Consider the following 12,500-nt stretch of genomic DNA (forward strand, 5'->3'; position numbering starts at 1 on the left):
GTAATCATAACACTCACTCACACAGGCACACACGCACACACACACACACAAATACAACACTCCTGTCACGGCTCAACCCTTGTAGTTAAAGAACTGGAGAAAAGGGAGGTTGCGGAGGTCTTTATACTCCAGCTGTTTTGGGGCTCAGTTGCATGTCTTACAAAGGCCCGAGACTGAAGTGGAGTGGAGATGGGTGAGGGGCCCCAAGGCGGACGTGGGCCGGATCTGTACCGGACTCGGCTGGGCACCGACGGACGGGGTGAAAGGTCAAGGTCAAGGTTGAGGACCCACGTGGGCCAATAAGGTGCCAATCTGTCGGGCCGAAGTCACCTGTGTAACGCCAGTCAGTCAGTCAGTGCGTGTGTCCGTCCTTCTCCTGTCCCCACCCCTCCTCAACTATGTATCGCAATGACACAGCCCCCTCATCTGGTCTCCTAGAGCTCTAGTGTCACTCTGCTCCATGCAAACGGAGGGTTGTAGAAAATGTACTTACACTTTTAAACCGCTAATATGTATGTCCCTTCCTATTTCTCTCTCTTTCTTTCTTTCTTTCTCTTCTTCTGTCTGTCTGTCTGTCTCTCTTTCTCTCTCTTTTTCTCATCTGTCTCTTGTGTTCCCTGCTGCATTTATGTATGTGTATTAACAATAAAATTGCGAACTGTACAGACCATAAAAGGAAGTTGTGCTTTTGTTTTTTTTATTAGTGTTAGTATTATTATTATTATCTCCATGCCATGGGTAGAACTACAGTGAGGAGAATAAGTATTTGATCCCTTGCTGATTTTGTTGGTTTGCCCACTAATAAAGACATGGTCATTCTATGATATTAATGATAAAATGTATTCTAATATAGAGAGACAGAATATCAAAAAGAAAATCCAGAAAATAACTTTGAAGAATATATTTTAATTGATTTGTATTCCATTGAGGAAAATAAGTATTTGACCCCTCTAGTCAAAGAAGACAAAATACTTGGTGGCAAAGCCCTTGTTTTCTCATACAGAGGCCAGATGTTTATTCCAGTTAATGACAAAGTTTGTGGATATATTAGAAAGGATTTTTGTCCACTTTTCTTTGCAGATCATCTCTAAATCGCTTAAGTTGTATGACTGTAGCTTGCCAAATGGAAGCTTCTGTTCCCTTCACAGGATTATTATAGGGTTAATGTTTGGAAACTGTCTAGGCCACTTCATGACCTTAATGTGCTTCTGCTTGAGCTACTACTTCGTTGCTTGGGCTGTATGTTATGGATTATAATCATTTTGGGAGGCCAATCCATGACCCACCTTCAGTCTAGTGGTGGTGGGAAAGAGGTTGGCATGCAGAATTGTACGTTTACATGTCTCCCTCCATCCATTTCTTGGCGATGTGAAGTTGTCCTGTGTCTTGGCCAGACAAACAACCTCAAAACATAATGTTACCACTTTCATTGATGATGTTGGAGAAGGTGTTGTTCTTGGGATCATAGACAGTATTTCTCTTCCTCCAAACACATCGAGTTTTGTTAATGCCAAACAGTTTGATTTTGGTGTCATCTGATTCCAGCACCTCCCAATCATATCCTAATCCAGTTTGACGTTCATTGGCAAACCTCAGGTGAGCCTGAACAGGTTCCTTCTGAAGCCGGGATACCATACATGCACTGCAGGATTTTAATCCGCTGTGGTATCAAGTGTTTCCAATAGTTTTCTTAGTGATTGAGGTCCCAGCTGCCTTGAGATCATTTCCTAGCTCCTCCCATACAGTTTTGAGGTGCTTTATCTCCTTTTTTCTGATTATTAAATTCCCACAAGGTCAAATCTTGTATGGAACCAGAGACAGGCCTAAGATTGATGATTGATGATCATTTTGTATGTCCTAAAATTGGGAAGAAATGCACCAACAGTTTGCTCTTTAATATCCAGGAGCCCATTTCAGCCTTGTTGAGTTCTAAAATCTTGTCCCTGACATCCTTTGACAGCTTTTTGGTCTGTCCCATGTTGGCGAGTTTAGTTTGATTGATTGACTGATTCTATGGACTGATTCTGCAGATTCAATGTGTCTTTTGTGCAGGTTACTATTAACAGGTGTGTTCAATTCAGATAACAAGTTGATTGGAAGTGCCATTTGATCTGCGGGATCAGAACTCTTAATGGTTGGCAGGGGATCAAATACTTATTTCCCTCAATTAAATATAAATCAATTATTATATATTCTTTAGAGTTAATTTCTGGATTTTCTTTTTGATATTCTGTCTCTCCATATTAGAATACATATTATCATTAACATTAAAGACTGATCATGTCTTTATTAGTGGGCAAACCAACGAAATCAGCAAGGGATCAAATACTTATTCTCCTCACTGTATAGACACATCAGGGACACATCAGTTATATTGTTGACCAGCGTGTCTATTCATCCATTGCCAATGTGGATGAAAGATAGTGAGGGAGCATTTCAAATGCATTGTCATGTCACTGAAAGATGAATTTCAGGACATGACCTCTCGAGGTTCAAACTTCTGCTTAAAACATTGAAGACCTACATGTATTTTCCCCTTTTCCAGGCTTGTGTATATATACCTGGTAGGCCTACATACAGTATTAGTTGAAATTTACATTTTGCCCAAACAATTTTTTCATGAGGTAAAAATTTTTTATTCTACAACCATTAGAATATGAAGGTATTTTGAAAATCATGGGGGTTTGATGCACTCTATTATGCAGTTCACTTGAAAAAATGCTTCTTTTTTTAAAGCATTTCCCATAGTGCTGTCGGAGAAATGATGCATCAATCTACCATATTTCATTCTACAAAATAGCAGTGTGAGGCATGGGCACCATACGCCAGATTCCACCTGTACTATCTGAACAGGCACCAAAACGTCCAGACAGCTTCATCCTATGTCCTCAATGTAAATGAGCTGCATTTGTTGAGTTTGCAGCCAGATGGGCCGTCTGTGTCTTTTTCGATCAACACCAGTAATGAAATATTCCCTCTGTTGTTTCTCAATGTTCTCAGCAAACTGATACCACAACTGATTAATTGGAGCTTGAGTGAGTGGATTACTGTCGTTAGCTCTAGGAGAAATGGAGGGGAGTTGCCCCGCCCAGTTTCGAGGTCGGACCTCGGGGTACCAAACATGCATTCTGATCGCGACACCAAGGAGCTAAGCTTGCCATGACCGCTATAGCCTGGTATGACCCACCCATAATATTCCTCATTCGTATTCATGGTCTGTTTTTTTTCTATGGAGGGTTTAGTCGTCCACCAGGCAGCCACCCAATGACCAAACGATTGGGTAAGAGCCCTCCAATCATTTCAAACCAGGACTGAGTGCAATCCTCCCACCCTTCTAATCGTGTCAGGTCAAAGAACCTCCAGACCATGAATACGAATGGGAAGAAGTATTATTGGCTGATCATACCAGGACTTTTTTAAGATGTTTAAGATCAAATTTTCTCACTCCTTGTTCTTACACTGCCTTACCTTGACTTGCCTCAGACTAGCATTGCTTGACTGTTTCTCTGTTTGCTCTGACACAGAGCTGAATGAATTATTTAGAGAAAGTATTTTTTGACAGAGGTGACTCAGGCCTGTTCTCCATTGATTTACAAAACTGGCAAGGACAGGTCAGCCTAGAAAATATGGGGGTGGGGCCGGCCACTTTCCGGTGCTGTCAGCCAATGGTGTGTCCACTCTAATGCTTTTTTGCCTTCTCTTCCTGTTGCCTGTCCTATCAGAACAAGTGAGGTCAGTAATCATCTCATCTGTCTGGTTCAGGGAATCAGCTTGGACAAATATGTGGTATGATTTCTAATGGGATTTCCACCTCATGTCTGAAAGAGAAGAAAACTCCGCTGTCACAAGCTGAGTCTCTTTATCTATTCACCAAATACCACCATGTCCACAAGCAGACATGTTTAGGCCCTTAAGCCGTCATCTGTGCGTACTACGTCCTCAGGTCTGACACACACATACCCTGGAGCCCATGGAAACACAGTATATCATTTCAGTCTATGACACTATGATTAGTCCATTTGTATGCTCATCACAGACTCCAAAAAGGAAATGCCTGTTTGTGTAAGGAAAAAATTGTTCCCTCGAGGAGACCAACACACACACACACACACACACACACACACACACACACACACACACACACACACACACACACACACACGCACGCACTCAAATGCAGCAGGACACACACACACACGTTGGCCAGGGTAACGTGCACTCTTTGTCCCAGGGCATTTTCTGCCGGTGCGGTGCTGTGCTGTGCTGTGCAGAGCTGAGGTGAGGTGTGGTGTGTTTACCGTCACTCTTGTGCGAGGTTTCACACCAGCGCTCCAGCTGCTTGCAGATGCACTATTCACTCCCATAAACTGCCGTCTGTACTCCCCTCCTCACCCCTCACTCCACCCCCACCTCACCCTTCCACGCCATTTGCCATAGCCCCCCATCCCCTCCCTCTCAAAATCTCCAGCCTCTTCTGTCTCCCCCAGGGAGGCTGACATGGGGACAAAGGGGTTGGTTGTCACAGGCCCATGGAGGGGGGGGGGGCATTGTATGTATTGAGTGGCGTAGCGTAGGGGCTTTCAGCTGATTTTGTCCCAAGCCCGGACAAAGCTGTCAGTGGCCCTGGTCTTGTCGATATGACCTGCCCGTCGAGCTGATCTAAGAACTGTTCCTGGACCTGGAGGTCAAGCTTGGGGTTAGCTTTGGGTTTTGGGGTAAGGCTATGTTGACAGGCTTGACTGGTAGCTCATTTCGGCAGAGCAGGCCATCTCCACAGAACGCCCCCCCCACCCCACCCTACCTTAGCCATCAGACATGGGTCTCTCTCTCTCTCTCTCTCTCTCTCTCCCTCCCTTTCTCTCCCTCTTCCACAGGACACTATAGACAGTGGTGTGTGTGTGTGCGTTGTGGACGTTATTCTAATCCAGACTTCTTCTTGAAGACTGCGGCGTACACCGTTTAACTGCTCTCTGGATCTCTCTGGAGTTTTTCAGCACGCAACAATGGCACGCTGCTTCTTCCCACTGGTCTTTGGGGCCTTGGCATGCCTCGCAATCAGGACCTGTCAAGCCGATGGTGAGACATAAATTATATTGCATTAAGTCTGCCACATGTAGGCAATTACATTACATTGCATTACATGCAGATGACACTTTCATCCAAAGTAACTTAGTTATTTAGGTGTGGGGTAGAAAGTTGTTTTGCATGGTTGCTAGTTTTAGTTTTATACTTACAACTAAGCGAGGTTGATGTATTTGACAGGTTTTCATTTATTATGAATTATATAATAACGGATTCATTTGATGTGTTTGCAAAGAATCTGTATTTTTTCCAGTGTGCTTGTTGAAGTCTGAGTTCTATAATGGCCTAGTCTAAAGCCGCTCATGCATTGAAATTAGGAATATTTGGTTATGCTTCTATACTGTGAAGATGTTCCAATCAAATGAAGGCCTATTGTTTTTCTTTCAATAGTTGTGCTTGAATATGAAACAGTTGTTTATTTGTGTAGAATTATTTGTTGCATTCATCAATAGAACATTTGTTTGCCAATTTATTTTTGCCACACACTATCCTCAAGTCTTTTCCTCCTAAGTTGATGCGCAAAATTCTAATATTTAAGATTTCCAGTTGACACTTTTATCAAACACTCCCATAAGTTAAGACTTGTTAAGGGCTCTATGGTGTACTATCACCAAACCACAGTTTGACAACTGACGAGCTGTTTTCATTGTGGCATTCTCTGTATTGAAACATATATTTTTGTAGTGGTTGTTGTATACCGTAGGTAACTATTTGCAGGTGATGGTAAATAGTGGTGAATCTACAGTAATGTCATGTAATCAGGAGATCGGCCTGTGGCTTTAGGCCAGAGATGTCTGACTCAGTTCCAGTCATTTCAAATTTGTATTATAATTCACCCGCCCACTCCATTACTGTAGGCTACTAATATGTATTACTTGAGCACAAATTTTGCTCACAGGAATTATGAGCAAATACAGTAAAGGCATCTGTAGTGATGTATCCCACTCGGAATATGGAATACATCGGAATGTGTGCAGGCACATTACTTTTGATGGGAATGGGTGTCTGTGAAAATTGTCTATTTGAAGTATTAAATGTGTATATACAGAATTCTAGGCCACGTTTCAGTAAGTTGGAGTTTGGTAGTTTTGGCCTGCCAGTTTGTCCCAGGTTTTGATTCTTGGCCCTCTGTGAGTTTGAGTTTGACACCTCAGCTTTAGGCAGCAGTAGGCCTGCCTACCTACGCTGGGCCCAAATTCCTTCCCCTGTCTCACTTGTACCTGTTGTTCACCTGAGAGTTCCAGGGCACATGCCCTGCCGTGTGACTCTCTCACGGGCAGGCAAACGTGCTAAAGCACTCCTCTCTCTCTCTCTCTTTCTCTTTCTTTTTCTCAGCCTTCCTTTGCTTTGCTTTGGCAACATGTCTGTGATATTTCTTCTCATCCATCCAGCAAGGTTGTCTCGGTCAAAGACCTTTTAGTTTGTGTGAGCAACTTCTGCACTGTTTTGTGAGCTTGAAAGATCTTTCGTCTGTTCTGCCGAGAAAGTCCAAATCTAGTTTTGATGTGGTAATTATGAGGTGTTTTTGATATTTCTCTCGAAAACGTGGACCTGGTTGTAAAATATTGCTCAACGATGTGTTTGTAATAGAGTTTATATGCTCAGGGCAACTCTTTGATCAATGTTGCCATGCAACAACACACTTTCCTTCTAGTTTTCTAATGTAATGACCAATAAAAGGTTTCTTCAGCTGATCCAAGTTCTCTTACAAAAGTGTCATACAGATAATACAGATAAGTGTGATACTGATGAACAGTCCAAACAGCATCTTATCTCATTGTAATAGGTTTGAGAAAATACTGGGATACTTCAAAGCCCTCTGTTCTTCTTTATATTCCCGGAATGATGGACAGACATAATGATGGATAGGGGTCAAGAGCAAGGTGCTTCTTTTTTTTTCTCAGGTTGCCGTCGACATGGGGACAGAGCAGGCCTGTAAATTAAAAGTTGTTGTCCTCAGTCCTCAACGCTGTGGGCCACAGTCAACACGCCCTGACTACGTAGGTCAAATCTGTTGTTGGTTATGTGTTGGTTAGGCTATGTGAACTTTCCACGTTCAAAAAACGGAACGCTTTCGGTCATAATGATGTGTCCTAGCAATTTCACCTGGCATACAAGAATAGGCTACCTGTAGACATCTTGGGCCATTTGTTAGTGTCCACAAATGTCCCTGTGCTTAACCTAAGAATTGGCCTACCTTGTCAAAACTGTTGTTGCAAGAATGTCCTGATAGTTGAAACCATGAAAGAATCCTCTACTGAGCGCTAATTCACATCAAAAACATGTTGACGCTATCCATCAACATCAGATATCATGACAGAGAGTATCCTAAAATGTCAAGTTATTATGAATAATTATCTGGTCTGTGTCTTCATTATTTGTTATAATGAATGGACTGAGGTGTTATTCTACAATCAACCTCTTACTTTACCTGGTCAAAAGAGTATTATTATTCACATTATGTCACATGTCATATGCTCTTGATAAAGTGAGGCTTCTGGGTCGTCATCTAGCATGTTCTTCTAGGCCTACTGGGCCTTTCGGATGGCTGAAACCACCAAAATCTCACTCAAGAGGAATGGAGAGATACAACAAGTTGGTGCAACACATGCCCAAAACAGTAACCTCCTTGAAAAGCCCATGATGGAACATTTGTGCTGTAGTCCAAAAGAGTATGACTAAGCTCTCTCGCAGGAAAGCGAATAAATCAACTGAAGCACTACACATTTGTTTCCTCATGGTCTAGCCATTTTTAATACACTGGCGATGATGCTCAAATGCGACATTTGAGGGGAGGAGGCATTAATGTTTCAACAGATAATTGATACAGATAGTTGGATTGAATTGGCCTCATACTGTTTGGCATCCTTTCTTACGTATTTGCATGACTGTTGCACATTTGGTTCTGCATCGTCCAGCCATTTTTTGAAGGAAAGAGGCACATCCCTACAGTTGAAGGCAGAAGGCATGTGTTTTAATTGTCAAGAGACAGTTGATACAGATAGCTGGATTGAATTGGCCATATAGCAGTAGGCTACTGTGGCATTCTTTCTCTTAATAAGACCTTCTTACTTATTTGCATGGCTGTTACAAAGAGTAGATACCTTAACTGCAAATTAATTAGTCACCCTGTCAAAAACATATTGAACGAGTTCACAGATCGCTCCTATCACTCAACTTAAAATAATTCAGGTGAACTCAAAGGAATGAGAAACGTGCCAGTGTTTTTTTCCCCCGTCGTTTCCATCTCTGTCTCTCATTGAGGACTAGTGATGTTGCATTACCAGCATGGCTTTGCCTTGTAATAATGCATTGTAAAACCAACACTATTATTTTCACTATTATACTTTTATTATGTATAAAAGACATAACACAGCAGATTTGGCACCATGTTCCATTAATAAGGGAGGCTGTATCGGGATCATGTTTATGGGGGTTACTGTTCAAGAGGTAAAAAAAACTCCAAAGAAGTGGTATGGATATTGGATTTGAACTATCATTCTATTTTAGAGCAATTTGTTAGTTCTTATTGATAGTTGAAATGAATTAGGCCCACTGGTAGATATTTTCATCCAGAGACTGTTTGACAGCTCAAAATCATTTGCAGTGTTTTGAGAGGTTGTATCATGGCCTGATAAATATACTGTATATGTCTGACTCGAGGACTTTGAGTTGGTCGTTTAGAAGAAGTTATAGACTGTGTAGGCCATCATAATATTACTCAGCACTGTTTCTTGTTATAATTAGGCCTAAGGGTTTAGAATTGACCGAAGCAATGTTTCATGACAGAGAACAAAATGACGCTTCATTTCCAATAGCCAATGTGAAGTCTGTTTAGTGAAGCAGTGTGCTTTCCTTCACTTTAACTTCGTGCCAGCATCGAGACCATGTCATGTCCTGGCCTTTCCCCCTCTACTTTTCTCACGGCTTAGATCATTTATTTGCTCTCCCTTTTAGTGCTTTACCACAAGACCCATGAAAAACGTTTCATCCCCATTAAAGGAATTCTTGCAGACTTATGAGATCTCAATAACAGAAGATAGATCCATGTCCTATTCTGTATATAAAAAGTGATAGGCGTAGGAAGTTGATATAGCCATAAAAAGACAGAAAAAAAGATTGTGAAACCTTGAAACCAGTGAAAAAAGTTAGGCCTACATTCTATTTACATTTAACAACTTAATGTACAACCTGGAAATTCTTTATAGCATTTTTGGAACCGTTTTTTTACTCCACAGTCCTACACTACTATACTGTATAGGCCTGCGTGTATTGTGCCATGGAATCTTTTTTTTCCCAACTGTGCTCTATCAAAGTCACTCCTTGTATCCAAAACGTCACTGTCACCTTCCTTGCATATTTGCAACCCTCAGACATGCTGTTAGTGACACGGCTTCATTAGGTCTGGTTGCTGACCAAGCCATTGCCACGTTTGCCAGATGAAGCATTTTCCTGCCCAACTACTAGGCTGTTAAGGATGATCATCTGAAGGTTAAAAATGGTATTGGGCAGGTTGTTTTGTAGATGTGCAGTATGACCACGATATCTTTAGAATTGAGTTCAAATTGGGTGGGATTTAGTGCCTCCATGTGACATTTTACAGGGTTATTTACAGTACAGACAGTCCCACTGTAGCACCATTGTGGGGGTTAGGTGCCTTGCTCAAGGACACTTCAGCTGTGCAAGGAGTTGTAGGGAGAGGTAAGAGTTGGATTTGAACCTGCAACCCTCTGATATGAAGCCTGACTTCCTACCATAAGTGCCTTGATAAGGCCACAGCTGCTACTTGAAAGATGCCTGAAAGATGTTCACGTTCCATAAGGAAAATGCTCCATAAAAAACAGCCGTTTTCCTAACTTTATTTTGATCAACATGACCTATATTACTTAGAATCTTAACAGACAGGTAGGTCCTCTGTGGCTGCATGCACCTTCACTGACTGACCTGGCTTTATTCTTGTCAGCGTTTTTGTTGTGGTAGTAGGCCAATTATTTGGGTCATTTTATGTTTCACTTCCGTGACTATGATCTCACTAACTGATTTGTTGGTTCCTCCTACTTGCCTTGTGGACACATCTGATCTCATGATGCCAGTATCTCAATCCCCTATAGAATGGTACTCTTTGTTTCTCTATAATTCCGACTTAATATATTTCTTAAAATGGTTACCTTGCTTTATTAAGACTATGTCAAGTCAAGTCAAGTAGGTTTTATTGTCAATTTCTTTACATGCACTGGTCATACAAAGAATTTGAAATTACATTTCTTGCTTTCCCATACAGACATAGACTAATCTAGGTAAGGACATAGACAGTATAGACATAGACAGTACTTATACATGGACTTAAGACAGTATGGACATAGACAGTGCTCATACAGACATTTAAAGTGCAAGACTGGACAACAGAAGACTTGTAGAGGACATACATTAAGAGGTATTTGTTGTGCTTTTGTGCTTTTCCTAAAAAAAGTCCTTTATAGCGTTCTGACATGGTAATAGTAGCATTTTGAAGAAAAATAAATATTAAAGAGGTCTGTCAAGTACACCAGCAGCAGTGTGTGTGTGTGTGTGTGTGTGTGTGTGTGTGTATGTGTGTGTATGTGTTTAGTGCAGGTAGAAGGTGCGGTGTGCGTCTTGTGTGTATGTTCGTGTGTCTGTGTGTGTGTGTGTGTGTGTGTGTGTGTGTGTCAGTGTGTGTATGTTTGGGTTTAGTGCAGAAAGTGCAGTGTGCTTGTGTGTGTGTGTGTGTGTGTGTGTGTGTGTGTGTGTGTGTGTGTGTGTGTGTGTGTGTGTGTGTGTGTGTGTGTGTGTGTGTGTGCGTGTGTGTGTGCGTGTGCGTGTGTGTGTGTGTGTTTTGAGTTAGTGCAGGTTGAAAGTTCAGTCACAAGTATAGTAGTGCAGGTGGAATGTTCAGTCGCAGATATGGTGGTGGGGGATGGGGGGGGGGTTGTCAGTGGCCTTGCTGGCTAGAAGCTGACAGTGGAGGGAGAGTGGGTTGAGTGTTCAGCATCTTGATCGCTTGGTGCATTGTGCTGCTCGCCAGCCTGGTGGTACGGGAACGGAGGCGCCTGTACCTCTTTCCAGAGGGCAGGAGGCTGAACAGTTTGTGTGCAGGGTGGCTTGTGTCTTTGATGATCATCAGTGCTTTCCGGGTGAGGCGTGTGGTGTAAATGTCCTGCAGGGAGGGGAGTGGTACTCCAATGTGTGTTGCTTATGCTGCAGTTTCTATTTTCGATCCAACGAGAGAGGCAGAAGATCAACAGACTCTTCTTTATCCACAATCATTTATTTATCATGCATCAACTAGGCAAGGTAAACAGTTTGTAATGGTTTTTTTAAGGACTGCAGTACACATTCCTCTCCACTAGATGTCCTTCATTTGTCCAATGAATGATTTGCTCACCAATAGAGGATTTTAGTAGTGAATGATGCCAATCATATATATTCGAAATTGCTTAAATTGGGTTCATACATACAGCTTGGTTTCACAATAACAACATGACAAATGTCTGTGCTGAGGGAAACTCATTGCCTTCCGCTGCAATTTTGAACATAATCAGTGACCTCATCTCATCTTAGTTCTATGATATATACAGAGTCTGGTACAGTATAGCCCTTGGTGATCTTTTTTGATAATGCTATTCACCTTGCGTTTTGTTTTGTTGTGTTCTTCATATGGTAGCCAGGAGTTTGTTGATGAAAATAGGTAGCCTATATGTCTACGTTCCAAGTACAGGTGGCTATTAATGATGTTTAATGGTCAGCAGCAAGAGGATAGTGGTCATGTCTTTTACTAGTCTGGGAACTCCCATTCTGCCTTTAGTTCTACATAATCAACAGTCTGGCGACGATGACTCATGACGGACAAGATCATGGTTCCTGTCTCTGTCCAATCAGAGAGCGGGACGGGCGTGTCATAATGGCCAAGGATTCCGCTCTTTACAGTTTTTCTGTCCAATCAGACAGCAGGGCGGTGTGTCATAATAGCCAAGTATTCTGCCCCCCACGGAATTTACAGTAGGCAGGTCCCCAGACCTAATCTCACTTGTGATTAGGTCTGGTGGTAACCAGGCAAGTCTTTTACACCCTTAACACACAAACCTTTATTTGTCTCCATGCATGTGCATGCATAATTTGCATGCATCATTTAGAGGCTGTTTACACGTATGTGGTGAAAATGCATTGCTTTTGGCCTCCCCTTTAGATGTAAACAGAGTTTTAGAATGTGCATTTCTAAACTCTTGTTTAAAAAACAAAAAATCTAATTTAGGGGGCTAAAATCAGTGGCGTGCAGAGAAATGTTGTGGGGGCAGGTGCTTGAGGGGGAGATGGGGGGCATGTGGAACTTCTGGTTGCGCTATTCAGGCTTTATTGTGTGATTATTGTTTGTGACATGTTACTGATCATGGAGCATTTGT

At 42.1% G+C, this 12,500-nt stretch overlaps 2 protein-coding genes across 2 annotated transcripts in view; both read left to right on the top strand.

The window, feature by feature from the left end:
* The window catches only part of clasp2 (cytoplasmic linker associated protein 2), an 85,496-nt gene extending 84,827 nt beyond the window's left edge, over positions 1 to 669 (top strand). The window contains exon 42 of the mRNA XM_063185323.1: positions 1 to 669. This exon is cut by the window's left edge and continues 669 nt beyond it. The gene's annotated coding sequence lies outside the window, so the exon portion shown is untranslated.
* Positions 670 to 4,991: 4,322 nt separating this feature from the next.
* susd5 (sushi domain containing 5) overlaps positions 4,992 to 12,500 on the top strand; it is a 16,109-nt gene continuing 8,600 nt past the window's right edge. Inside the window, exon 1 of the mRNA XM_063186140.1 lies at positions 4,992 to 5,076. Coding sequence (XP_063042210.1) covers positions 5,004 to 5,076 — 73 coding nt within the window. The 5' untranslated portion in view covers positions 4,992 to 5,003. The remainder of the gene's footprint in view (positions 5,077 to 12,500) is intronic.

This window comes from Engraulis encrasicolus, chromosome 20 (assembly GCF_034702125.1).
Source record: "Engraulis encrasicolus isolate BLACKSEA-1 chromosome 20, IST_EnEncr_1.0, whole genome shotgun sequence".
Classification (NCBI taxonomy): domain Eukaryota; kingdom Metazoa; phylum Chordata; class Actinopteri; order Clupeiformes; family Engraulidae; genus Engraulis; species Engraulis encrasicolus.